At 38.4% G+C, this 27,060-nt stretch overlaps 4 protein-coding genes and 2 long non-coding RNA genes across 19 annotated transcripts in view; 4 read left to right on the forward strand and 2 right to left on the reverse strand.

The window, feature by feature from the left end:
• Positions 1-443: 443 nt before the first annotated feature.
• Positions 444-1,818, forward strand: LOC130695673 (uncharacterized). Its single transcript, XR_009002446.2, has 4 exons — positions 444-629; positions 710-915; positions 976-1,051; positions 1,136-1,818. It is a non-coding gene; the product is annotated as an uncharacterized LOC130695673 (long non-coding RNA).
• A 1,888-nt stretch (positions 1,819-3,706) lies between these two features.
• Positions 3,707-7,084, reverse strand: LOC130695182 (uncharacterized). 11 transcript variants are annotated; one of them, XR_009420775.1, is made up of 12 exons: positions 6,616-7,084; positions 6,446-6,510; positions 6,336-6,382; positions 5,411-6,237; positions 5,240-5,345; positions 5,150-5,172; positions 5,001-5,077; positions 4,897-4,943; positions 4,491-4,820; positions 4,348-4,427; positions 4,199-4,269; positions 3,707-4,091 (listed from the first exon to the last, which is right to left on the reverse strand). It is a non-coding gene; the product is annotated as an uncharacterized LOC130695182 (long non-coding RNA). The 11 variants fall into 11 exon arrangements; XR_009002297.2 differs by having other exon boundaries at positions 3,707-3,964; positions 4,020-4,091; positions 4,199-4,427; XR_009002292.2 differs by having other exon boundaries at positions 3,707-4,427; positions 4,491-4,603; positions 4,666-4,820.
• Positions 7,085-11,547: 4,463 nt separating this feature from the next.
• LOC130695202 (zinc finger protein 391-like) lies at positions 11,548-13,583 on the reverse strand. The gene is made up of 5 exons (XM_057518324.2): positions 13,410-13,583; positions 12,835-13,305; positions 12,596-12,765; positions 12,236-12,401; positions 11,548-12,178 (listed from the first exon to the last, which is right to left on the reverse strand). The coding sequence occupies exons 1-5, from the start codon at positions 13,471-13,473 to the stop codon at positions 11,805-11,807; spliced, it is 1,245 nt and encodes a 414-aa protein (XP_057374307.1). The 5' UTR covers positions 13,474-13,583; the 3' UTR covers positions 11,548-11,804.
• A 4,049-nt stretch (positions 13,584-17,632) lies between these two features.
• LOC130695293 (gamma-tubulin complex component 2-like) lies at positions 17,633-21,317 on the forward strand. The gene is made up of 13 exons (XM_057518412.1): positions 17,633-17,786; positions 17,862-18,023; positions 18,088-18,227; positions 18,284-18,664; positions 18,720-19,364; positions 19,430-19,580; positions 19,655-19,908; positions 19,986-20,160; positions 20,249-20,441; positions 20,497-20,622; positions 20,712-20,819; positions 20,876-21,012; positions 21,099-21,317. Exons 1-13 carry the CDS (start codon positions 17,734-17,736, stop codon positions 21,181-21,183), a joined length of 2,610 nt encoding a protein of 869 aa, XP_057374395.1. The 5' UTR covers positions 17,633-17,733; the 3' UTR covers positions 21,184-21,317.
• Positions 21,318-21,438: 121 nt separating this feature from the next.
• LOC130695299 (acetyl-CoA acetyltransferase, mitochondrial-like) overlaps positions 21,439-27,060 on the forward strand; it is a 33,926-nt gene continuing 28,304 nt past the window's right edge. The window contains exons 1-9 of one of the 2 annotated variants that reach the window (XM_057518419.2): positions 21,439-21,595; positions 21,689-21,915; positions 21,983-22,211; positions 22,294-22,498; positions 22,556-22,641; positions 22,713-22,919; positions 22,994-23,133; positions 23,196-23,312; positions 23,480-23,777. In XM_057518419.2, the coding sequence (XP_057374402.1) occupies positions 21,575-21,595; positions 21,689-21,915; positions 21,983-22,211; positions 22,294-22,498; positions 22,556-22,641; positions 22,713-22,919; positions 22,994-23,133; positions 23,196-23,312; positions 23,480-23,753 (1,506 nt within the window). In that variant the 5' untranslated portion in view covers positions 21,439-21,574 and the 3' untranslated portion in view covers positions 23,754-23,777. Of the gene's footprint in view, positions 21,596-21,688; positions 21,916-21,982; positions 22,212-22,293; positions 22,499-22,555; positions 22,642-22,712; positions 22,920-22,993; positions 23,134-23,195; positions 23,320-23,479; positions 23,778-27,060 lie in introns of those variants that run through there. The other variant, XM_059494922.1, reaches the window with a different exon arrangement.
• On the forward strand, positions 23,928-26,952 carry LOC130695298 (importin subunit alpha-7-like). Of its 3 annotated transcripts, XM_059494835.1 has the most exons (10): positions 23,928-24,052; positions 24,232-24,450; positions 24,557-25,037; positions 25,110-25,209; positions 25,275-25,438; positions 25,497-25,701; positions 25,761-25,904; positions 25,984-26,143; positions 26,238-26,476; positions 26,627-26,952. In XM_059494835.1, exons 2-9 carry the CDS (start codon positions 24,294-24,296, stop codon positions 26,429-26,431), a joined length of 1,605 nt encoding a protein of 534 aa, XP_059350818.1. In that variant the 5' UTR covers positions 23,928-24,052; positions 24,232-24,293; the 3' UTR covers positions 26,432-26,476; positions 26,627-26,952. The 3 variants fall into 3 exon arrangements, with proteins under 3 accessions (XP_059350818.1, XP_059350817.1, XP_057374401.1); XM_059494834.1 differs by having other exon boundaries at positions 26,238-26,952; XM_057518418.2 differs by lacking the exon at positions 23,928-24,052 and adding an exon at positions 24,053-24,071 and having other exon boundaries at positions 26,238-26,952.

Consider the following 27,060-nt stretch of genomic DNA (forward strand, 5'->3'; position numbering starts at 1 on the left):
AATTTCTCTGGGATACTTTCAGCGTGTTTTATACTCTTTATATTTTATCGTTTGACTGTAAGGACTGGCGCGGAAAACTAATGTCGTTCTTTTTTTTTTGTCATTTTCTTTGTTAAATTGTTATAAGCGCAAAGGGCACACAGGTGTACGCAATACCGGACCGCTTAGGTTTTAAATGAAAATTACTATGTCCTGTGGTTTGGAATCATTATATGGCCGCGTATTCTATGTTGTATTTTCATTGGAATACCTAGGTTTTTGAATAAACAACCTGTTCCCTAATTCCTTTTGATTCGTTTTTATTGTGGTTGTAAACAAAAAAACTAGATGTCGCAGGTGTGGTTCCAAAATGGTGTTGTGATTACGTGTGACAGTGATGTGAGCAGTGAAATCTGTGTTTGAAAGTTTTTGTTAAAAATGTTTTATTCCAGTGGGAAGTTATAAAAAAACTAACTACTATTAAGTGTTCTATTCCCTGTGAAGTTTTTGGAAGTGAAGCACACTAAATAGTTCATTTTTTATGTAACAGGCAATCTTGCAAGCTACCAATTCCAAACAGTGACAGATTGCTCTGCTACAAAACTATGACCTTAGCATTCCAACGTGCTACTCTGTTGCTCTTTTTAGAGGTATTTTACTTTACATGGCCCTTAGTATACCATTTGGCATGATTCCGACTTTAAGATCTAGCTTGTGAAACTTACAACAGGAAAAATGCTAACCAAGAGGAAGTACACCAACGAAGTGAATTCTTGGAATCATTACACCACTGTCCAATTCGACTACCCTTTGCCCTAGTCATAAGAATCAGTTTTATTGTGGTAAATGCATCATGTTGCTCTTTGTTTGGTTTCCAATGAGTAACCACTACCAATCAACACACACAGACATGGACATCAAAACCAATCCCTTTTGGTATTTTATCTTGGAGGTTTATTTAGTATTGCTTTTTTAAAATTTATTTTCCCATTGTAGGGCTGCCAAGCTTTCAAGTTCTTCAGCCGAAATTACCAGCCCTTCAACTTTTGCAGTCTTCGAACAACAGGCTTAAGTAATTGTGTTCCCTGTTATAATTACACCAATAATCTTATATTCCACATGTAGTCACACGTTTGTTTTCATATTCATTACTTAGAACTATGCCATCGTCTTCATTCTCACGCAAAATTGAAACAAAAATTCTAAGTTTTGCCCGTTCTTCGCTCCTTCATACGTCGTCACCAGGCTTTTCGCCCTGTCCGTCGCCCAGTCTTCGCCTCGCCCGTCGCCCCGTCTTCGCCTCGCCCGTTGCCCCGTCTTCGCCTCGCCCGTCGCCCCGTCTTCGCCTCGCCCGTCGCCCCGTCTTCGCCTCGCCCATCGCCCCATCTTCGCCTCGCCCGTCGCCCCATCTTCGTCTCGCCCGTCATCCTGTCGTCGCCGCGTCCGTTGCCCCTTGGTCATCTTATCTGTGTGGTATGGTTATGTTTTGTAATGTATGTAATGTATAATGTAAACTAACCCGTTGGCTGCCACCCACCTTTTATCCCCTTTTTTTTTTAGCTTGACAGGGACGGGCCGCGCTGTTCTGCTCCATGGTCTATCTGCCATGGGGTGGAGCAGCGCCACTGCCCAAGATTGGCCGAAAGGCCTGTAGGCAATGCACCACAGGGATTCCCTTGATCGATGCGCTTGATGAGACCTGGGGTGTGCATTCCCGTAAAGGTCTCATCATCGTGTCAGCCCGGCCCCCCTGGCCCCCTTTATCGCTATCCCTAAGATAGCGATGTAGCGACTGTAGTTAAGATGGCGTGGCAGCCAACGGGTTAGTTTTAAGTGTATGTATGTATGTATGTATTGTATGTGTATTATGTAAAGTGGTGGATTTGAGGGTGGAAGGAGGGAAAATAAAAAGATTTTTAATTATTTATATTTGTATTTATTTTATTATATGGTGAATGATTTGGGGATCGAACCCAAGGAATCTCACACGCTTATCACGTGCTTTACCATCAATCTAACAACTATTCATTATCTATGAAAAAGCTATCCCATAATAACCTTGTATAGAACTCATTTCAACATACCCATAAAAATCTAAAGTTAGGTATGTAAGAACAGTGATGGTACAAAGGTAGTGTGCTGGACTGTAGTGTTGAAGGTCTGTGGTTCAACTCCCAGGCCGGGTGCTATTGCTTGACCGCCGATAAGCGCCCTAAAAGTTTCTGGAATGACGGAATCTGCATGAAGCCATCCGATCGTCGAGGAGAAAGAATTTCGTTATTTTGACATTTAAGGGCGTTTTGTGAAAAATATCGTGTCATATCGACTCTAAGTATTGAACCCTTAACCTTCGGATTCTGAAGCCGATGCTCTACCACTGAGCCATTTCACGTATTTTAGTATTACTGTTACTAATAGCGAATGTAGGAGTAAGATTTGGACTTAGAAAAATAAAAGCAAACTGCCCTTTCGTTCACGGTCCATACACTGGCTCACTACGCTGAACGCTTACCTTCCTTTGCCTGTACATTGCTTGGCTCGGAAGATCGTAGCCAGAACCCAGGCCCCTTGCCCAATGTGACAGACGTTTTTCAATTTTATCAGATATTGTACATGAGTTACAGAAAAATCCTAAATTTTTCTCTAGGGTATTTTCTACAGTACCGACAGCCCTTTTTCGTTTCTTCTGTCATTCGCCTGTGACGATGCTGACAAATTTTTCGTCGACAGAAAATTTGTGCATTTGACATGAAATTACAAATACAGCAAACAGAAAATAACCGTCTTATTCGTTATTTTCTATTTTTTTACAACCAAACCCACACAGATGTTGTATCTGTACATATAATTTGACTATATACACATGGCTTAGAATGGGAGACAACAATGAGATGTAAATATAAATAATGTGTTCTACTTAGCTCTCAATTTCAGAAGAATGGAAGAAAAGAAAAAAATTACTGATTACTCACACGCGCAAAAAAAGAAGTCGTTTCCAGAGCAATTCTAGTTGTAAGCAACACCCTATTCCTGATGTGATGATTGCAGCAAAGCTCAGAAAAGGATCCATAGCATAACTCCAGACTGCAATCAAATTCACTGCTACTCACTTTCTGATCATTAATCACAAAAGTCGACTGTTGTTGAATGCAATAGGACAAATGCTGCAGGTGGAACTCAGTAACAACTGGAAGTGGAATAAAATGAACACACCAGTAGCTAGTACAGAAACACATGTAGCATATTCAAGTTGGTGAGGTGCATAAATTATTTGTTGCACACTAGTCAATGGTAGGTGCACTAATAGATTATCACTTGAAGAGGCTAAGCCTTTAACAAATCCTAAAGCCAAATGACATAACTTTAGACTAATAAACCATACTTCCATATAATGATTAAATAATACTTGCCTTTCTTACTCTTAGTTTCACACCATTATTGATATTGTCCTAAACCTTTTTCATCAATACCTTCCACACTTTTACCGCTGATGTAAAGTTGCTGACGAAGTCAGGAAAAATTCCAAGATCCACATTTATACGGATCTGATTTAATCACAGCATCACATGCACTCTGGTTTCAGCAATGAGAACAAACCTATAAATCATTCTTGGCGTAAACATTCTCTGAATTCCTACTTTCTTTTTGCAGTGTTCTACAAAATACAACAAATGTTTTACTAAAATTAGAAAAGTAAACTAACTTCGAGGAAAGCACTTGCCGTATACAACATCTTCAACGGCAAACAATAATCCTGAAGTCCCGGGACGCCTAGATGGTAAAATCCTATCCATCAGATTTATTTGTATGGGATATACATTCAGATCTATGTCTACCGTCACGTCTGTCATGCATTTTCCACTGCACACGTGATTGGGAATAGCAGCTGTACAAACTTTGTAAGACTAATCGAATATGGGCTAGCTGTTGTTTTTGATGAGGGATCTCAATCACGAAGCTGACTCTTGCTTGCAGATGTGTTTGTCTATTTGAAGGATTACAAATTTAATTGATTAGACGCAACGAGGTCGTCTACTTACCGAAAGCTGATTTACTAGCATTTTGCCTCGGAAATCACCCTTTTTCACACCGAGTCGCCCGACACAGCTGTTCTAATTTTCCCAACAAGAGATTGACAAAACCAAATTAATTTAAGTATGAAATATACAGCCATAACAATCCAGGTCTGCCAGATTTCGTATAAAAATCAAAATCTTACCTTTGAAATGCAAACTAAGAACGAAATGAATAGATAGAAAATTCGATTTTGAAGACCACTTTTGTTCGTGTCTGTCAGTACCGAATAGTTATTCATATCACTGTAAAGCCTTTAAATATTTCTGTAACCATGTGACTTCTTTAAACTACCTTAAGTTAGAACTCTGCAGAAAAACTTCTTCAATTACCTATACAGCAGTTCCTTCACATGTTTAAGGGAATTGCATTTCCTGCAAAGGCAAAAAGCATTAATGTAAAATTTTTACTTATCCGTTCTAGTAAAAATAAATTACTTTCAAGCAACTCCTTTGGGCATACATGCACTGGTTAAAATCATCCACCATTTTCACCGACCATAGACAATTTCAATTCAATTGGTATGTCAATGCAAGTATCACAAATTCACCTGGGATAAATGGTATGCTCAGAAACCCCTTGAACAGTCTATGTAGTATCAGTCTCTCATACCTAAATACCACAAAAGAAGTATCTCACAGCACATAGGCAATTCTTTAGGCATACATCCACAGGTTAAAAATTATTTGCATTTTAACAACCCAAAGCCAATTTTATTCAGGAGTGTATGTATGTCAAGGAAAAGATCACAAGAATCTCCACTTTACCTGGAAATAAACAATATGCTGGTCATTTCTCATTCACTGCAACATAATACATTTGATGGTATTATAGATTGACTACCTGTATAAGGCATTACATTACAAATGTTGCTAGAAAACAATGATAACCTAAGAAATAGTATTTCATTCAAGTTACTATGAGAGTTCTATTAGTATGCAACTCACCTTAAGGAATTAAATACTTTAATGTTGCACAGCCAGCGCTATGTTTCACCACAACAATATCCAACAAGTAATTGTACCTGAAAGACCACAAAACAGATGGAAAGTTGTAAACTACAGTACAGGTGATTTTTCCCACATCAATTACTTACAGAAGTAGTGTCCCTGTGGTTTACTACACGAGTCAAGAGGAAATTAGCTTACAAGTTCAAGCATTAACTTTAATTGTTAAGTAAAAATACCAAGATGTGTGGAAGTGAAATTATCCATGTCACAGCTGCTAGAACTTTCTGAACATCCAACTCTTACGCAAAACATTTTTCAATTCATTATCTTTCTTCATTTAACCTATATCGAGAAAATTAAACAAAGATCAGTCTAGAAAACGTTTGCTTGTCTAAGTTAATATATACCCGTAGAATTCATCGAATGCCAAGAATTTCTGACGAGCTTAAGGTAGCAGGCAACGCCACGTAACGGACATACCCAGTGAGGCTTGCAAGGAAATCTGTTGGCTATCAGGGTAAGTTGGATCTGAGCACCATACATCTGAGCACCATATATTGGTAGATTCGCACACCACCTGTTGGAAAACAGCCCAAACACCATCCAGTGGACGAAAAGGGAAGTAGCTTGCTTCCATCTAGTGGACGAAAAGGGGAGTAGCTTGCTTGCCATCTAGTGGACGAAAAGCGAAGTAACTTGCTCGCCATCTAGTGGACGAAAAGGGGAGTAGCTTGCTTGCCATCTAGTGGAAGAAAAGGCAACGAAAAGGGAAATAGCTTGTTCGCCATCTAGTGGACGAAAAGGGAAGTAGCTTGCTTACCATCTACGAGTTAAACAAACTTAATATTAAAATCATACTAGTTACAAGAAAAATATTGCCTTGTTACCTTTCACGTACGCCACTTTCACCACCACCTCACTATTATCTGTTTGCGATTCTTGGAACAAGCAAACCAAGCTATGTAATAATAAAATATCTTTGTTAATTAGCTAGCAGATTGACAGTAACCTGGAATAAATCACCAAAGTAAATGTTATTTTACTAAATAAGGAATATCATTCAATATTTGTGTGAACGTAGAACACAAATGTCAAAAAAACAAAAAGTTGGGTTAATGCACCCATAATCACCCATAACTAAAGCAGTATTATTTGCTATCAATTCTGGGACAGGCTAACAAAGCTATGTAGCTACATTATATTTTATGATCAGCTAGCAAAGACTGGCAGCAATCTGAAATAAAATATGAAAATTAATTTTGTTCTACTTTAACATTAACACAATAGGACATAAAACTCAGAAAAACAAATAGTTGCTTAATTGATCCTTACTTTAACATTTTAGCAGTGACTTGCCCTTGATTGCTGATATTTGAAACCTAGTTTTCAACAAAAAGAAAGTTATGATTTATGCAGACTCAGATAAAATCTGCTGAACGTACTTTAATATGTTGAAAATTTGATGTCCTGCAATTTCATTGCCCACTGGCTGTGATACTGTTTAGTCCTAAATAAGTGAAAAGAAATTTTCTTTTACACACATGCTTTAAAAATCAAATTATAAATACAAAATCTAACGAATTAATTCAATTACAGTCATCATGGTACATACCGAAAGTCCCACATCCGCCGCAGTTAAAGAAACGCTGTTAAAAACTTCACAAGGTATACTATCTGACGAAGAATTCCAGGGGTAGTGACGGCTGCATAAACCCGTGGGCCTGCACGTGTTACGATCTAGTGGCTCATCAGTACCCTAAAACTGACCATTTCGGTATATCACCATTTTACAGCGCCTGAGTGTTCAACTAGCTGTAACTGGTTTTTTACCACACTGGCATCCCAAGACACTTTCTCTTCTTCAATGCATTGTCGTATGAGCGTAGAATAACAGTAACGCTACCTAACCGTGACTCCCACTCACAGCCATGCGCGGCATCTAGTGGTGATTCACATCCGCAGCACATTTAATGAGATGACTAGCGGCAGCGCCAGCTTTTTATTATATGGTGGTCTAAAATTTTGAATACTGTTTGCGTATGGACATTTTCACAGAAACATCTCTGGACGTGGAACTGCACTTCTTTTCCAGCACTGTCTCCTGATATAAGTACCAAGTATCTAAAATGTAATAAATACCAAACCATCATCATTAGATGTTTCTTCATTTTCGGTTGCGACATTTAACATTGCAAACCCTTAAGGAAATCCATGGACATCCTAATTAACACCAGTACATATTTTCTGGCCATCTTCAATTGTCTTTATTGGGTAATTATTATGCTCTTCCTTCAACAAACAAAAATGAGGTTTTGTTCTGTAGTACTTACAAAAAAAAATGCTAACAAATAAAACTAAGTTAATAGCTAGTGAGTAGAACTAAATCTGCCATACCTTGTGTAAATGAGTGCACACAACATTCCATCCATGCTGCCAATAAATGGCATTTCTAGCACAACTGGAAATAGCCTGAAACTTGAAAAATTTTCTTGCTCAAATTATTGATTACATTTTAAAAACCAACTCCTATAACCTCTTACATTTTTTTAGTAACATTTTAAAAAACTTCAATTAAAAAATAACAACTGTATCAAACTTCAGCATCAATACCTGTTTAACTTAGGCAGATAAGACAAAATAACCAAATTGTGCCAATGTCAATAACTTTCAACTTCACATTTCAATACTTCATTGTTGGATAGGGCATAGGAGTTAGTCGATTAAAAGGTTTGGCACTTTGTAATACCACTCTGTGCAGGAAATGTGCCTTGCTGTCCCCAAGATAAAAAAAACCATTTTAAAATACAAAGTTTAAATGCTGATTTTCTTTGAGTGCCAGAAAAAAAAAAGAAAAGAAGCATATTAACGAATTGAACTAACTTCAATCTTTTACCTTTTTCGGAGATATTACACTCGTCAGTGTCTTTTAATAACTTCAGCTTTCCGGTGTTCAAAAGCTTCCTGTTCAAATTAGGATACCCAATTTTCGCAACATACGTGTGCAGTTGTAAAATTTCAATTTCTAGTATTATCAACGATTTTTTTTTTGCTTCCCATAGAATCTTATCGTTGACGTTCATGGCACGGTTAAAAAAAATATGGAATGGTGATGAAGAGAGCGTGGCGTAGGCTTTAAGATGTTTCTGAACTCTTAAGCTCTGAACACGTTGGCCGCCATGTTGAAACTACGAGTCTAACGCTGTAACCAGTGTTTCCACTTTCCGCAAAGGTATCCCTAGAACGTTGCCAGACTTTAAAAAAATAAAATCCCCAGAAAAATCCCTGTTACTTTCATGGCATACTCACATGGCCTACTATAATAACGGCCTGCAAGCGGCCTGCAGCGCCCTGCAGCCTAAAACTGCATTGTAACACCCCAAACTTAAACACTGTTTGGTAACGAATTTTCCGGAAATGGGAAACGAAAAACAGTGGAAAGTGGAACCTAGCACCGGTGTTAGATACAAAAACTTACGGGTAGCGAATTGGGTCACATATCCCGATGATAAGCTGCCTGCATCCACGAGCCGTCTTTCAGGCCGTGGGGAGGCTAACGAACAGCCTACGTTCAACGCTCACCTTTTCTCTACCTTTCAGCTTGTGGTTCGATCTTCAAGGTAGTACAGTACTACAGATCGATTTTTAGCCTGGCAAGGCTATTTTTGCCAATTTTAGCCTGGCAAGGCTTTTTTTTGGTGTGCCATTTAGCCCCTTTATAGTAGGCATGGCTCTTCTTTTTTCTCTTTTCTTTTCTCTCTTCTATTTTTCTTTCTTCTTGTTTTCTCTTCTTTTTTCTCTTTTCTTTTTTCTCTCTTCTTTTTTTTTTTCTTGAAGGCTTAGAATCTTGCGTCTTGATCTGTTGTAGAAGCTTGCGTAATCCGATGAATCTTGCGTATCTTGAATGAAGATTTGGAGGGAAAGGGAGGGGGGGAAATTGGCGGTGTCGGGACTTGAACCCGGGGCCTTCAGAATGCGAAGCGAAGGTGGTAACCACTGTGCCAGGACCGCACACCTCAAACAAATTTATTTTTCATCGACCTTCGTTCTAATACCGGAACTATATAATATGTGACTAATAGTGGTGTCGCGCTGTGATAGGGCGCTGTGGTATAGCACTGAGATCATACGTCGACTGTCCGTGTTCGGTTCTTATAGACGCCATTGCTTCAAAAATTTTTTTATTATTTTTATAAATGTAAATAAAAAAAATAAAATAACCCATTTTATTTATTTTAGAACAGTATTAAAAAAACACATTTTTAAAGCAATTAACCAGTGTCCGTCAAAGCCAAACAAGTTACCAGAAAAATTTAAATTGGCTATGGAAATAAAACCATCGGATTGCCCCATCATATTTGTTTAGTTAAGCAATAAAGATATGGTTTTTTCCAAAAATAATTGTCATCGAACTTTCAACGTTATAAAGCCTCAAGAGAATCACAGCGTTTCCCAATGAACAGTGTGTTGCTCACCTAGATAACAAAATTGTGTGAGAGGCCTCGGGTTCATCATGTCTCAACAACACATTGTTCATCATGGTTGAACAAAATAGATTCGTAATTCCTACGTATATATTCAAGGAACTCTCCCCAGCTTTTGCAATTGGGTCAAGTGCTTGTCAGAAATTCAGTCGGAGACTTGAGTCTTAAAAAATTCGGCGTGCGATATGTTTGGCACAGACGTTTGGAGGATCAAATGGAGTTCGTGGTGTATCCTAGTCAGTGTTACTTTCTGAAAAGCGTACCGTTCACCATTGTCCGCTTGGTGGCTCTTATTGAGGAACATTTTACTTTTGACGTTGCATAGAAGCGCCAAAAGCAACAGCGGTTTGGCCAAAAATCTCAAAATCCCGAGAAATCCCCAGAAAATTAAATAGGCCCTGGATAATCCCGGAAACCCTAGATTTCCATAACTGCACCCTAGATTCCAAAAATTTTCCTTAAATCCCCCTAAATAGGGTAATATCCCTAGAAGTGGAATGGCTGGCTGTAACGTACCAGTGAGGTAAAATTAACTCCTGATTTGCTGGCATTTAGCAGTGTTGCACTTCTACTGAAACTGAAAACTCAACCAAATAAATTAAATACTTTAAAAATAAATTTGTTTTCATTAGAGCATGGCCTAATATAATCATTATAGTAGGCCATGCATTAGAGACTAAGACGAGTCACCACCCACCATTTCATTAATTAGAAAATATTTCGATGTGGCAATGTTGTCGGTGTTGATTGTCAATTTGAATACTGCCACCTTTATTCCTTTTAATCCTTTTCCTAGAAAAGCAAAAAATATTATTTATTAATTTATGGCACGAACAACGTTTTGTTTAAGTTTTTTTTTATTTTTAGTTTCAAAACGAAAAATTACAATGGAAGTATCAAAATTTCAATGACAACAAAATGGTTGGATAGAAATAGTTCACTAATTAGCGGAAAAACTGCTTTTTCCAAAACGCAGGTGATGGCAGAGAGATAGCCATTCAAAGTGGTATTTTATGTAGGCAATTCAACTATTCATTTTCTTACCTTTATTTGTGCTTTGAGCCTACATTCATTTTCAAAGACTGAATGATTTCTCTGCTAGATTGGGCAGAATCACATGTTTGTTATTCTGCGGCTGATGTTTGGTTGGCTTTGTAAATTCATTTCATTTACTTAATGTTCCAGGCTTCATTGATTCTGTTAAGCGGATGAATAGCCTAGCTGTTATTAAAGGCTATAAATGGATAGAAAGTAAAGCTAATGAGGCTTGTTTAGCTGTCCACTAAGTTACCAAAATTTCCCAGTGATAAATTCATGTGCTGGAAAATCAAATTAATTTACTTTATAATTTGGTTTCAGGTTTTATGTTTTATTCTTGATTTGATTCAAAAATCCACTAACTGTTTGCTGACCAACTCTTTCAGGCACAACCTATCAAAGATTTCACAGCCACACACATTTAAAAGCATTGTGGCAAATAACAAATGATCTACATCAGCAAAAGCAGTGTGCTGTATTCTAACAACACCATTCAAAGATTTCATGAACATAATGAAAATCTGTTTTTCAGTCTTCATCGGAAATGACATGACAGCAGAAATTGAAAGGGAACTTTTACCTTTTTATTGGTCGTAAAGAAAGGTTTAGTTGTAAAATGCATCCACAGTAGGTGTACCACAAAGTTTTCATATTAAGTTAAACTAATACTACATAAAAAAGATTTGTATAATTTCCCTTACTTTACCAGCAGGCAACGCGTTAATCTGTCACGAAGTTGTCCCATGGTCGCTTTTTAATTGTACATAATTTAAAATGCCTTTACATTATGAATTTGAAATTTAAAAATTCATTTAAGAGACAAGACACGGACTTATTTCGACTGAACACACTAGGAGCAGAGCAGGAAACAAGAATGCAGTCTAGCGGAAGAATAAATGACACGAGTAACGTTTCCAGAAATTCAAAACGATTTCTCAATTTTGATTTAATTTTATGTCTGGTTACAAATTCATGATTTCGATTGAAAATTTAAAGAAAATCACTCAAATCTATGACAATAGGACGAATAGGTTCACAGCACGCCAGTCACAAATTTGCGAGACAGACCACGTTTAGGATTTAACACAAAAAAAGGAAAAGGAAAAAACCCCTAACCTCCTCTTACTTCTTTAATTCGTACTCCGCCTATTGAACTTGGGTTTATTTCATTTGGAAAGTGAAAATAATATTTTTTTTTATGTTGTGTTATATTGAGACGAAACATTTACACGTATTTATATTGTGAGTATTGTTGTAGGTATACAATTTGTTCGTGAAGAATTCATTTGAAGGATTTGAATGGACGAGATGAGGAAGATGTGAAATGCAGTGGGTCCACATGAATTTGCTGATGTTGTTGTATTAACATGTCGGTTGTTAGTTGTTGTTGAATAGACTGCCAAAAGAAGACGTGATCCACCAAACGGGGGTTTAATTGAGGTATGGGGCAACTTCCTTCCACGGGCTCTTGTGTTGTGGAAGCAGAAAATATTGGATTAACTTTGTTATCTTGTGAATCTGAATGTTTCTCCGCTCGATCAGCTTTAGTTTCAAGTTGACAGGAGTTTGATTCGGGATGAGTTCGCAGGTGTGCTCTTAAGTTGCAGGCTAAGGCAAAACACTTTCCACAGCGCAAACAATTGTGTGGTTTTTTTCCTGTAAACCAAACAGTCAATAAAGGACAAAAGGGAAAACAATTTACAAAAAGCTTACCAGTATGAAGAAAAAGATGATTCCGCAAATTGGTCTGCTTGCTAAAACCCCGCTTGCATACATGGCACTGGAAAGGCCAACTACCGTTGTGGACGTACATGTGAGATTTCAAATCTCCCGGCGTGGGGAATGATTTATTGCACATCGTACATTTGTGGGGCTTTTCCTGGAACAAAAATAAAAACTGAATTAACGCATCCTCCGATATACGTCAACAGATTGGAGATGTACAGATATATTCTATTGTTGGTGACCACAAATGTACTTGCCACTTTTCCTTGCAAGGCATGATGTTGTGGTACGCGGTATACCAATCATGTAGTTACCCGACTAACATTTAGCCTATTAACCATAGCTTACCTTTACGTGAGTCATTCTATGATAATAAAGGTTGGATGAAGCCGTAAATCGTTTTCCGCAGATGGGGCACTGATGTGGTTTCTCGCCACTATGAATTCTTCGATGAGTATTCAACGAGCTTGAAGTGGAAAACCCTTTTCCGCAAACATCACACACATGCGGTTTTTCACCTGAAATCAGATATGCAGAAGAATAGCTATTAGACTATCAATGTTGTAATTCAGGCCTACATTATTTACCAGTGTGCGTGCGTATGTGACGTTTCAGCAACGATGGACGATCAAATGCTTTACCGCACACTTGACAGGGCAAAAGAGTCCTTTCACGGTTTCTCCTCGGCATCGGTTGATGACTTGCCGTAACTGACATGACACGGCTATCGTTCCCTGAAGAGTGAAGATCCTTGGTGGAAACATCTCCTTCGTGAGGAGAAGGGATGTCGTCGTCGGAATCTGTATCGTACAGCGAAACAGTTCTCGATTCAGCACTGGTACTGTCAGGACTTAATGCTTTCCTAGGCAGTAAGTCCTGAGTTTTCCGCAATGGGCACGATGAGGCGAGAGGCATAGGCGATACAGTAAGATCAGCATCACTTTTGAAGCCCAATTGATTGTGAGCACCGACTGAAGGTACAACGTCTCCTGTTAAAATTTGGTTATTTGAAAATTGCTTGCATTCTTTTGGTTTATAGCTCAAATCCAACGGAAGATCTACAAAATAAGTTTAAAAAACGAATAAAAATTTTCTCATTAGTTTTATATAATTTATGTTTTGTTTTTTAGCATATTAAAATCAAAGCCTGTTTATACTGTACCATTGGTAGGCGTGACAGAAAAATTGTTTTGCGAAAGAGGAATGTAGAAACAGCTGCCAAACATTTTAACTTCCACTTTTTTAGGTATATCAAAATGGCTACCGGTTGTAGTGGTTGAAAAGTTCTAATAATCTTGTCTTACCGATGGCTCAACCACAACTGACCGATCACCATGAACGATCCATCCTCAAAATATTAAAAAAAAAAAAAATTCACAATGCCCTGGAAAATGGAATCATAACAGCCGCAGCGATATCTCGGGGGTTACGCACACAAAAGCGGGACCTCATGCGTCGCAGTGGTAGCGGCCAAGGAAAGAAAAAAAAAAGGAAGGCATCCCAGCTGCTGGTATTGGTCAAACCTTGGCGATCAAACCTGTGATGTCATTTCTTTTTTTGCTAGCGTGAGCCAATCGTCGTCAAGCTAATCAAGAGCACCTATTCTTATTGGTCTACACCTGTGCTGCATTGTCTCTTTTCAGTACACTCGACCATCGAAAAACATGTTCAACAACCAACACAAAGAGAAGCCGTTCTTCTCCGCTTTTTTGTGTGTGATGTGTCCTTTTCCCACTTTTCTTTCAAGGGACATTCGTCGCGTATATAGGCTACACGTCTTTTACACAATCGATTCCCATTATTGTGATTATTATTATCATGCCCTTTTTTAATATCACGCTGCCGGTTAGGAATTTGAAATTTGTATGGGACAACAATGGAATTGGTATTGCATCGTCATCTAGCTACTGGTTGTAACAGGACAATCGAATCCTATATTTCCTACTTGCTGATGGCTTCTACTTGTACAGTTTGTAGATAACGTTATGTAGTAGTCTACTGTATCCTTTTATATGTGCATAATAGCAGCAAGTATCGACAAAATATATCAAGAAATAATCAACTAGTGTAAAAATTTTCATTTCAGTTTCAACCATGCTGCATTTTTAGAAACATCATGTAAGAAGAACAAACCATAAAGCAATGGAGGTTCTGCCAAATCACATACGTCTGTTCAGCAGATGGTGTTATGCATTAAAAACTGCAATGAAAATTACTAAATCACATCCCAAATATGCTTTAACTGCTACATTGCTAAGGGTCCTAGTCTAGAAAAAAAAACGAACGCTTAAAAATTCACGTACCAGTTGCTGACATTTAAGATGGTTGGTCTTAAACAACGTCCAATCATTTCATACCAAGTGTGTCTGTGTTTCTAATTACAGGTGATCTCTGTTTAGTCTTATTTCACAAGTAACCAAGGTGGCATGAAAAGTACTGCTATTTCAGGATCTGTAGCTCAAAGTCAAAGACAGGAAGTAAACCTGTACAAAGTGGATCAGAGACGCAAGAAAAAAAACCGATGAAACAAAAATCTAAATCGATTTGGATCCGTTCATAATTGTATGACAGCAAAGGGCCGCCACAATCTCATTTTGTTGTTACCGACTTTCCCAACAAAAAAGGAAAGAAAAACTAAAAAAAAAAGAGGGCGACTTGCGATAGTTGCCGCCTCACTATATGATGCCAGATCATCGGCAATGGCGGCAGACAATCGATGAGGTGGAAGAAGGTAAAAGGGCAATATCACTACGGCATCATTAAGGTCTGAAAATAAGAAAAGCCATGAAACGGAAAAAGATAGGTACGTGTTATTGCCTGCTGGGACAAAGAGAGACCGTTGCAGCACTCTACTTCGGGACGCTTTAAAAAGCGTACCGCCTCGATTCCAAACGACGGACAAGTCCATGATGTCGCACCAAGCAATGTGAAATCACAACAATGGCTTTGTTTTGGAGACGGCACTTCCGCGAAAAAAGCTTCCATTAAACTATGGGGCTCATTGTTATTTTTAGATCATCGATAAACGCATGAAAGAGGGTCAGTTAGTTATTTTTCTTGTCGGTTAACCGTTGCGTTCAGGCAAAAACGTAATGAGCTCGACGAGGTGGTGTTAAAGTTCTTCCAACAAAAGTTGCAGAAATTGAACACGATTCGGTTATCGAATTGCGATGTATAGTCCTACATGAGATTGCATCTTATACATGCAATGTTGTGTTCCATTACTTGGCTTGAATTTATTTTTAATTTTGGGATGATTATAAGGTATTCTAGTAGATCATTCTGCCCTGGAGGTCACTTAAACAAGCCTGTAGCCGACAGTTAACCGTAGCAATAACAACCAGCCATATGGGAAGCAAGCGGAATCGACCAACTACGGGCGACCTTTTTTCTTTGAACATGAAGAAAACCCCCCAGCGCGGGCAATGACTAATGACTATCCAGTGTTTTGAAATTCAACAGCTTGATCATAAATAAAGTTATTGTGTCCACGTAGGCTACTCCAATCTATCCTAGCATTAACTTATGTGGAATCACCATTATGAAAATAGTTAAATGCCCTTTAGATTTGTGGAACTCTGTACAAATACAATTTTACGTAACAAAAACTATTGCACAACGATTGCGATAGCCTAGACATTTATAGCAATTACATAAGGGCATTGAAACAAATCTCTTGTTAAACTGGTGCTTTCTTGGAAATGCGAAACAATGTTTTTTGTCTACACAGAAATTGGATTTTGTTTTTAGACGCATTGCTGCCCGAATTACTTCCATCCTTGACTATAAGAAAACTAATTATTCAAACTGAGGTTGGAGTGTATGGGTATTAGTATGCTGGTACTGTGAAGAAAAGATAAATTAACGACTTTTTTGCTAGTGGGGATAATACACCTGCCCCGATTGGTTCCATCCTCGCCTTTGAAAACGCCTCCCACTACCTATTGGTCTTCTATTGTATTTCCACAAAAATATCAGGAAGAGTCTTTCGTGTCAAAGAATGAAAACCATTTATCACTTTTCTTTCTGTACTGCCATCCCTGTTTTTTACCCCCAGTTGGTTTTGTCTATTTTGTTGTTTGTGCCTCCCTTCTTTCGTTTCTCGTTCTACATTAGTAGCTTCATGAAAGTATTATGCATAGAGAGAGGTCATCACTTTTTGTTCATCTTTTAGTGGCGAATACAACTACTAAACATATTCAACGCAAAGTAATGACCGTATTAAATTGGATCAGGTTACCAAGGTTACCGAAAAACGCCTCAAAACACGACATGTTTGCCTAACCATGAATAACTGGGATGGTAACTTCGCGAAAAGAAAAGCCAAATGTTATAAATCCCCCAAAAACGCAATTAAAAGGTGCTGATTAACACTTAAATCCATCTCCACCAAAGAATCTTGAGTGCAAAAAGGTGCAATCAACGTTACAGCGTAAGTGGACATACAATGACGCATCAGTAAGATATTACAATGTGATCCATTTGCATTACGCGATTTTTCAGCAGAAAAGAGAAATAGAAATGAGACGGAAGTACTGGAAGCTACTTTCAGCTGCAAACGTGATTCTGCTGGGGTAACCTAAAATCTGTGAATGTACGATCCTGTGTTCGTCGTAACTACATAGTACTGAGGTATATAATTTCGCATCCGTGCCCGTTAAATTTAAGTCACACAAAACACGAATGATAAGCAAAATTTCACCACGTACAGGTTTAAAAAATCCTTGCAAAAGTTGGGACCAAAAAAGTATTTTTCTGTAGTTGCACGTTAAAACTACTGAGCACAAGGTTTACGTCTTGTTTTTAATAAAGAAAAAGCTCTTACCTTGCTATCGACCTGAATTCTTCTCCACTTGAGATGTCCATGTTTCACACACCCCTTTCGTTTCGACCGCGTGGTGAGCTCGTAAGTTTACTCCTTACAATTTTCTACTTTTCCCTTCACCATCTACTCCTTAATCAGCCTTAATTTGCTTGGGTTCCATACATTATCGACATCGTTTTATCTATTATTGAGGATAAACAAAAATTGTAATGCGAAATCAAATATGTAACATTATCCATAATTACGCACATCTTAGCATATGCTGTTATCCCAGCGACAGAAACAGGAGCAAAATGGGACGTGGGCGAATTGCACTGATCAGTTTCCTCAGTTTAGCAACTCTGCAAGTTGGCACTGGGCCACTGGCAGCAAATCACAGTAAAACAATTGTTGCCCTATTATTTTTGCTCCATAATTTATTAAACATATTTTTTAATGTTTTATTTTAGTAACTTTTATGTCGCAGTGTCAGCGAATACGCTACTCATACAAATCCTAAAAAAGTACAGTTTACGTTCTAATTAACCGTTCCCATTCTATCCGCCAGATGGCTTTTTATTTAAAATTGGCATTACCGCCAAAATGGTAAAGTATCATGAAATGTCAACTGGAAGACGAGTGTGAGTGAATGTTACATCGCTGAAGATATTCTATTATTGGTATGGGGGAATTTAAAATCCACCACGCCGTCAGCGAGTTAATTGATTCTTTGGGGTAAGTATTTTCTTTCAAACTCAACTTAAAGAAAATACATGCCACTAAGTAGAATCATTTATTGCATCCTTGCAGGCTTACCGATTTGGTTGCACCTGAGAAGTTTGTAAAAAACTTAGTGACATCTCCTTCCCAAGTGCAAATATCAAACACGAGAGAAATTGTCCAGTCTTTAGCTGCTGTAAGCTCAAATCCAGCTGAAATAATCAGCAAATATGAAGAACTTCGAGACAAAAAGTATAATTGGGTTTATTTGTTGTAGTAACTGAAGTGTATGGTTATAGTTGATTTCTATTTTAAGCTATGCTGAGCTGGATCCATTTGTCTTGATACTCTCCAAGATGAAAGAGTCAAAGACAATGACCCGTTCAGTTAGGGCTGGTTTGCCAAAAGAATCAGCAAAAAACTATTGTACCAGCACCGATAGCAACCAAGGATCTGGTATGACAGTTTTAATTGTTCTTTAGATGTAAATAATTAGCTGTGTTTTAATTTAGGGCCATCAACGTCTACTCCAATTGTGGTTGGTGGTGTGAAATTGAAGGAATTGAAAAGTAGATTGCAGACTGCAAGTGAAGGCTCAGTGGGTCATCAAATCATTGAACTAGCAGAAAAGAGATGCACAACCAATGAAATCATACAAAGGAATCCTAAATGGTTTCTCTCCAGACCTTTCCTGTCCTGGGACTATCCTGTTGCTGGGTTATTAGATTCCCAGTTACTTCAAATAGCTCCTCTGGGGAATGTGCCTGTAGGAGATCAAGAAAGAATTCTTCTAGAAGAGCTTTTGTACGTCCTTAGTGGGTTTGATGGCGACTACATACGCGCACTCCCCTTGTCATCAAATATCGACGAGAGAAAATTCGAAATCGATGAAAGTAATACTATTCCTTTCTCTAATTTCCGTCATGAATCACTTAATATTATTTTTAGGTGTTGACGATTCCCTAAAAGAAATGGTTCGGCGATTCTTTCCAATTTTGGCTTCCTATTCTATAATTGAGCGTTTCTACGAAAGTCGTTCAGGATTCGATTACGGAATGGTCAACGATGCTCTAGCAGCGGCTATTGGCAACTTGGTTCATGACTACCGAATATTTATTTGTCAACTGGAAAGCTTGTTGCTCAAAACCGAATTAAGTTTCCAGAAAGCTTGGTATCTGCTCCAGCCTAATGTTACAACATTACATCAATTGCATCATGTCACACTCTCTTTGATGAGAGCTAAAGCTCAAGGTGGTCAAGTTTTGTCTGTGTTGCACCAACAGACAATGGAAGCTATGGGAAACGATAAGCAGCAAAAACTTTTGCTCTCTCTAACTCGTTCTGCTGCCCAGCCATACTGGGACATTTTGCAAAAGTGGATTTATCAAGGTTCAGTTGAAGATCCGTATTTAGAATTCATGGTTGAAGATCATCAAGTAGTGTCGATGGATAAGCTCTCACCAACGGCTTACAGTGACGACTATTGGGAGAAGCGATACACACTACGACGAGATCGAGTACCCTCATTTCTGCTCCCTCTTACCGACCAAATACTTCGTACAGGAAAATATCTCAACGTCATCAAGCAGTGCGGTAATAAGCGATTTCTTCTTATAATACTCTGAAAAAATTACTTTATCTCTTGACATTATGCATAGGAATGAAAGTTAAACCACCAAAAGTGGATGATTTGCGTTACACGCTTGATGGCTCAGGTTACAAAGAAGCAATTGAAAAAGCTTACAGCTATGCATCTGAAACACTCTTGCACGTGCTTATGCAGGATTATGATCTTCTTGGGCGACTCAAGTAATATGTTCTAACTGCTCTACTCTGCTGTGCAACTTAGTTTACTTAATACTTATGGCTGGCACGTTTATTAGGTCCGTGAAATATTACTTTTTCCTGAACGCGGGAGATTTTATCTTACATTTCCTCTCGCTGTGTGGAGCCGAATTGGTAAAGAACGTTGACGATGTAATGCCGAGCAGATTGGAATCTTTGCTTGAATTGGCACTTCGAACTTCCACAGCTAACGCTGACCCTTTTAAAGACGACCTCGGACTTGAATTACTCTCGTACGACCTTACTTCCCAGATGGTTCGCATTCTGTCTATTCAAACCCAAGAAGAACGAGGTAATTCCATTGATAATTTTCTATTTCATGAGATTAATTTTGTTTTCTATACGTTTGATTCCCGTCTTCATATATAGTGGATGGAAACCACTCAATGGACCATGTACGGTTGACGGGCTTGGAAGCCTTCTCCTTTATGTACCGTGTCCGATGGCCCGTTTCACTTGTATTCACAACCAAAGTCATGGCGTGCTATCAGATGATTTTCCGTCACCTTTTTCTGACCAAATATGTAGAAAATCTCCTGGGGCGGTAAAATCTTTTTCTTGGAATCAAATAATTAACCATAAAAATGAACAATCACAACAAAATCAATGGGTATATTGTTAAATTCTTCTAGGGTTTGGATTTCCCACAAAATCGTGCGCAACTACGCTTTCCCAACTAGCCAGTGGTACAACAATGCCTTCGCTCTTCGACATCGCATGCTGCATTTTATTCAAAATTTGCTGTATTACATTACTGTAGAAGTTCTTGAGCCTTCCTGGCAAGTTTTTGTTGAAAAAATCAGAAAAGTGGACAACGTAGATCAGGTATGCTTCTATTATTTTACGCTGAGAAATAATTCTAAAGTACGGCATATTTCAGGTCATCTCAACTCATATGGAACTTCTGAACATCTGCATGAAAGAGTCTATGTTAACGGATCCTGCCCTTCTGCAAACAGCGACCAAGCTGATTAAACTCTGCGAAGCATTTGCTCATTTTATTCTTGTGAGTGGCTAATTATTTTTTATTTATTTCTTATTAAATGTTTTTGACATAAAATACGTAGTAATTTTATGCTGGTATTTCATTCATAGAAGATGCATCGCCATGCTAAAGAAGCTGAAATGGGATTGAGCAGCCTTGCAAATGTAACATCTCTGAGCGAAGTGCTTCTAACTTCTCCAGGGGACGTCTTCCTTCAAGTATGTTGATGTTTTACCAAGAAAAAACTTTTATCTTAATAGTATTTCTATCATAGGAAAACAGTGATACGTTCGACCAAAACGTTGCGCGCATGGAGTTACAATTTACCACACTGCTCGCCGACTTATTACATAGGATTGCTGAAATGGGCCATGAAAGCTATGATTCTCATATGTTAACCTTATTGAACCGGTAAATCATCAACTACAATTGACGATCGCAGCAATCATCGTGTTTACATTATAAATTAATTTTCAATATTTATGCGTTGCCAATAGGTTGGATTTTAACAACTATTATACAGAGAAAGTGATTCAGTTCACCATGAAATCGAATCAAACGGATGAGACAATTTCTGGATAGTGCATACCAGTGATTCTTTTTCCCCCGATCCATAGCTTGTATTAAAATCGAGGAGTTCCCATGAAATCAATAAAATTCCCAGGTATTCTAGTAGAACATGAAATATCAACATTATTGCGCGAAAGCTTTTGGAACATTATTTCAAAGCTCCCATTTAAAATTTAACATGTTTGCACGCCGGGGTCCTGGCTGTGGCTGTTGCCATATTCAGCGCCAGAAAATTTTTGAAATTTGGCATTACTGTTCGGGATTTGTTTGGCAGACGAATTCGCCAATTAAGAAGAATAGTAAGAATTTTTAGATTCCTGAGTATCCCTCTATCCCCTAATACCTCGTAGAATCTGATAAAATCGCAATTTTTTTTGTTGGCAATTTCTCCATTTCGTGCAATATGGCTTTTTTAAGCTCTAAAGTATGTCAAATATTTTATATTGCCTACCGATGCCTTGTAATGATGTAGACTGATAATCGCATGGAACATATGTTTTTGCTACAAATTCAATAGGTTGTTCAATGCAGTAAACGATTTTATGCTTCGTCTGCAAATCTGAATGATGTAGTCATTCTTGGAGCAGCTCGAACTCCTATGGGAGGCTTCAGAGGTGGTCTGAAGAGCATACCAGCTCCCAGGTTAGGTTCAATTGCCATTCAGGCTGCTGTTGAAAGAGCTGGCATTGCTAAAGAAGAAATTCAAGAAGTTTACATGGGAAATGTTTGCCAAGGTGGTGTAGGGTGATTCATTAACATTGTAATTGAAATGAAAAAAAAAATGATTTGTCTTATGATATTTCATTTATAGCCAAGCTCCGTGCAGGCAGGCGACGCTTTTTGCTGGTTTGTCAAAAACTACACCAACAACAACAATCAATAAAGTGTGTGCTTCTGGGATGAAAGCAATTATGCTAGCCACTCAAAATCTCCAAACAGGACAGCAAAATGTTATGGTGGCTGGTGGAATGGAATCTCTTTCTAATGTACCTTTTTTTCTCCCTAGAGGTGAAGTTCCTTATGGAGGAGTTAAACTCATAGTAAGTATTATAATACATGTCACAGAGTCCTGAGTACCCACAGAATTAAGTTACAAACCCGAGATTTTCTTGGTACTTATAGGATGGCGTCTCATTTGATGGGCTGACAGATGTTTATAATAAAATCCATATGGGCAACTGTGCTGAAAATACCGCACAAAAAATGTCCATTTCTCGCCAAGATCAGGATGCCTACGCCCTTCGGAGTTATCGTCTGAGTGCCGATGCATACAAAAATAATATAATGCAGAGGGAAATAGTCGAAGTTCGTATTCCGCAAAAGAAAGGTGAGATATGAAAATAAAATGACTACATTCCTCGATTCACATTATTTAACTCAAAAGGTAAACCGGATTTGGTGGTGTCTGAGGATGAGGAGTACAAGCGCGTCGATTATGAAAGATTCTCTAAGCTACCCACTGCATTTCTCGTTAGTACACCAAATTTGCTTTCATCAGCTTACATAAATTCTACATTGGTAGGGTTTATTTTCTTTTCTAGAAAGAAAACGGCACTCTTACTGCTGGTAATTCGTCGGTATTGAGCGATGGCGCAGCAGCATGTGTACTCGCAAGCGCCAAAGCGGCAGACCGCCTGGGATCCAAGCCACTCGCCAGAATTGTTAGCTTTTCTGACGCTGCAACTGACCCTATTGATTTCCCTATTGCCCCTGGTTTCGCAGTACCAATAGCTCTGGAACGCGCTGGGGTAGGTGTTCTTTCAGATATAGCGTTTTCGGATTCAAACTTTTACCACTAACCGATGTTAATTTTGCATGGTAGCTCCGAAAAGAAGACATAGCCCAATGGGAGATAAATGAAGCTTTTAGCGTGGTGGTATTGGCCAACATAAAAATGTTGGACATCGACCCCGAAAGAGTTAACATACACGGAGGAGCAGTGAGCTTGGGCCATCCTATTGGGTGAGGAACAAAAAAAGTTGTGTGCCTTTCTCATTGCTAATTGAATGAATCTGTCTTCACAGTATGTCCGGATGCCGGATCGTGAACCACTTAGTGTACAGTTTGAAGGCTGGGGAATATGGTGTTGCAAGCATATGCAATGGAGGTGGCGGTGCATCTACAATAGTGATCCAGAAATTGTAAGTTGCACTGTATTGACCGTAAAGATTACATTAAATAGTTGAAGATGTTATATTGTTCTTATTCGCGCTGTCGTCATCATAAAAAAAAATACATTTGATGGCCATACGAGTTGCAGATTTCAGGTAGTTAAATACCAGTTTATTCTTAAATTGCATTGTTCCAGGGCGGCATCTGCGCCTGGACGACTACCGGTGCTTACACTATTCACGAAAGATGAGTGCTCGCTCTGTGATGATGCTAAAATGGTTCTTATGAAATCAAGTTTGTGGAATCGATTCCTTTTTCAAGAAGTGGATATCCGACGTCCAGAAAACCGGAAATGGTTTGGAATGTACCGCTATGAAATTCCCGTTTTTCACTTAAATGGGCAATTTTTGATGAAGCATCGTGTTGATTTAAAAGTTTTAGAAGAAAAACTTAATGCCACAGAATTGTAAATTGCAATCTGGCTTAAGCAAAATTAAGTTATCGATATATTTTTTAAATGATATCATAATAAAGACTACATCCAAAAATATAACTGCATTTAAACAGCACTATAAGTTCAATACCGTGATACATCAAATGGAATTCTCAAAAACAAAACCATTAAAGAGGTTGAAACTACACTAATAGGTTGCTGTTTAGGAGGTCTATGGTCTTACTTGGTGATACCTTTTGCATCTGTCATCTGTATCTACTCGGTTTCGTTGTCGCTGGAGTGCTCCTAACTTGTATTAGGATTCTGTTATTTAAAGTACGATTTTTCCCAGAAAGTAATTGAATTTATTCACTGTTAAATGCTGCTTTTCATTCTTTAAGTAAAAGGTCATAATACTATAATGCAAGTGCTGCAATTAAAACATCCATCAAGCTCACTGCTAGGAATATGCAATACTATTTTCTCAATTAATAATTTCTATTTTTATGTTACAGGAAGAAAAACTTGAAGTGAAACATTTTGAAACTGATCTGTGGTGATAACTGCCTATTTACCAATGTCAGGATCAGGGACAGGACAAACTCACAAATTTCGATACAAAAATGCAGCTCTTGATTCTCAGGAACTCAGACGCAGAAGAGAAGAGGAAGGAGTTCAGCTGCGTAAACAGAAAAGAGAAGAACAGCTGTTCAAACGAAGGAATGTAGTTAATGGTTGGTGTTTTAACTTAAAATTGGGATACTCCTTTATTTTTACAATCACCATTTAGCTCTGTTTTATTAATATTTTATCATTTTCTCTAATTGCGTTTTTTTTTAGCTGGAAATGTTCAGGATGAAGAAGTTAGTAGTTCTTTACAAGAAGATCTGATGAGTGTGGCTGCACAGCAAGGCAGCATTACTCAAGAAATGTGCCAAGCACTGTACAATCCTGATATCAATGTGCAATTATCAGCTACCCAGAAATTTCGTAAAATTCTGTCACGAGAACCAAATCCTCCTATTGATGAAGTGATTCAATGTGGAATAGTTCCTCGTTTTGTGGAATTTCTGGCTAACAACAGCAACTATACACTGCAATTTGAAGCAGCCTGGGTTCTCACTAACATTGCCTCTGGAACTTCTGCTCAGACTCGTTGTGTCATTGAAGCTGGCGCCGTCCCGATCTTCATTGACCTACTTGGTTCTCAATACGAAGATGTTCAAGAACAAGCAGTTTGGGCCCTTGGTAACATTGCTGGTGATTCTCCTGAATGTCGGGATTTTGAAATCGATGCAGGCATCCTTCCCTCTTTACTACAGTAAATACTAAACAAACAACAAAACTTGATTTTTTGATAGATAGTTACCTATCAGGTCCCGTTTTCAAACAGGCTGTTGAGTAAATCAAGTCGGTTGTCAATGATTCGCAACGGAGTTTGGGCCTTATCAAACTTGTGTCGTGGTAAAAATCCTCCTCCAAATTTCTCGAAGGTAAAATTTTGCACGTTTTTGCGCAACTTTAGTTAATCTTGATGTTAATGCAATTTTCTGTTTAGGTTTCACCATGTCTTCCCGTCCTCGCTCGTTTACTTTTTCATGCGGATCCGGATGTTTTAGCTGATGCATGTTGGGCTCTTTCCTACTTATCTGATGGACCAAATGACAAGATTCAAGCCGTCATCGACGCTGGTGTTTGCCGGCGCCTAGTTGAGCTGCTCATGTAGAGTTACCGTCGTTATATGTTAAACGACAGCGTTAAAGAAAATATATTTAACTAGGCATACTACACCCAGCGTTGTGCAAGGAGCGTTGCGAGCTGTCGGAAACATTGTCACTGGAGACGACGTCCAAACCCAAGTGGTTTTGAATTGCTCTGTTATGCATTGCTTACTGCATCTTCTAACTTCACCAAAAGAATCAATTCGCAAAGAAGCATGCTGGACGATTTCAAACATCACGGCAGGCAACCGCCAGCAAATACAGGTAGCCTCCTTTTTTTTCCTGGGGTTGTTTACTTTTTAACCAGTTTTTTTACGTTATAGGCCGTTATAGATGCAAACATCTTCCCTGTTCTCATCGATATACTTGGCAAAGCAGAGTTCAAAACTCGAAAGGAAGCCGCTTGGGCCATTACAAACGCAACATCGGGTGGCACGGCGGAGCAAATTCGTTTCCTTGTTAATTTGGTATGAACGTTGATTTGCTTTTGCCTAGCTTTCATAACTACTGGGACATGTAAAGATTCAATAGTCTTGTACATCACAGGGGTGCATTCATCCATTATGCGAGTTACTTACCGTGATGGATGCCAAAATTATCCAAGTTGCTCTAAGTGGACTGGAAAACATCCTTCGATTGGGTCAGCAAGAAGCGCAAACTCGCTCCGGGCCCAACGCTTATGCTATTTTGATCGAGGAGTGCTATGGTAAGTACCTAGATAATTTGAAAAAATTCATTTATGCAGTAATGTGTAACTCTTCTCATTTCTAATTCATTCCTGCTTATTTTTTTCGTTGCAGGGTTGGACAAAATTGAGTTTTTACAGTCCCACGAAAACATGGAAATTTACCAAAAAGCTTTTGATATCATTGAAACCTACTTTGGTTCGGAAGAAGAAGATACTAAATTGGCACCGTCTGTTGATGCCCAAGGTCAGCAGTTCAACTTCAATCCCGATCAACAACAGCAACCATCTCAGGGCTTTGAATTTTGAACTTGTATTTGCAGAGATTTGGGAGCAGGGGATGGGAAGAGAAAGGTAGTTTGCTGCAAGAGTGGTTCTCTGCAATTCTTCACTTTTCATGAAATATTGGAATTGATAATTATATTTAGGAGTGATTTATTTCTTTGAAGAAGCTGACCTCTTTCTCTTTTTTTTTTGTAACACCTTTCTCATATTTTCAATAAGGTTACATTATATTCTCCAAAGGATCTAAAGCTATTCCTTTGCTTGTCACGAAATTGACCCAACAATCTTTTCTTTTTGTTTTCTTCGCGCTATGGATTTGAGCAAGAGTATTCAGAAGATTTGCTTGTTTTTTTCACCTTTCCTCTGTATCATATATGAAAGAAATATGCCGCCGATTTTATAGATACGGCATTAAAGGACACAAAATAAAATAACTATATGAATAATTCGACGGTGCGAGGATAGGCGATTCTGTAACATACCGCATATGCAAATCGACAAATAAAGTTGAGGTAGTGATACTAAATACAAGGGGCTTTCGATCAAACTACCATGCACTTCTTGAGTTTTCCCAGAAAGTAACCACACAAATTTAACCTAAACAATATTTCATCTAAAACGCCAAAAAAAAAATGCAAGTTTACAGGCAGAAT

This window comes from Daphnia carinata, chromosome 4, assembly GCF_022539665.2.
Source record: "Daphnia carinata strain CSIRO-1 chromosome 4, CSIRO_AGI_Dcar_HiC_V3, whole genome shotgun sequence".
Classification (NCBI taxonomy): domain Eukaryota; kingdom Metazoa; phylum Arthropoda; class Branchiopoda; order Diplostraca; family Daphniidae; genus Daphnia; species Daphnia carinata.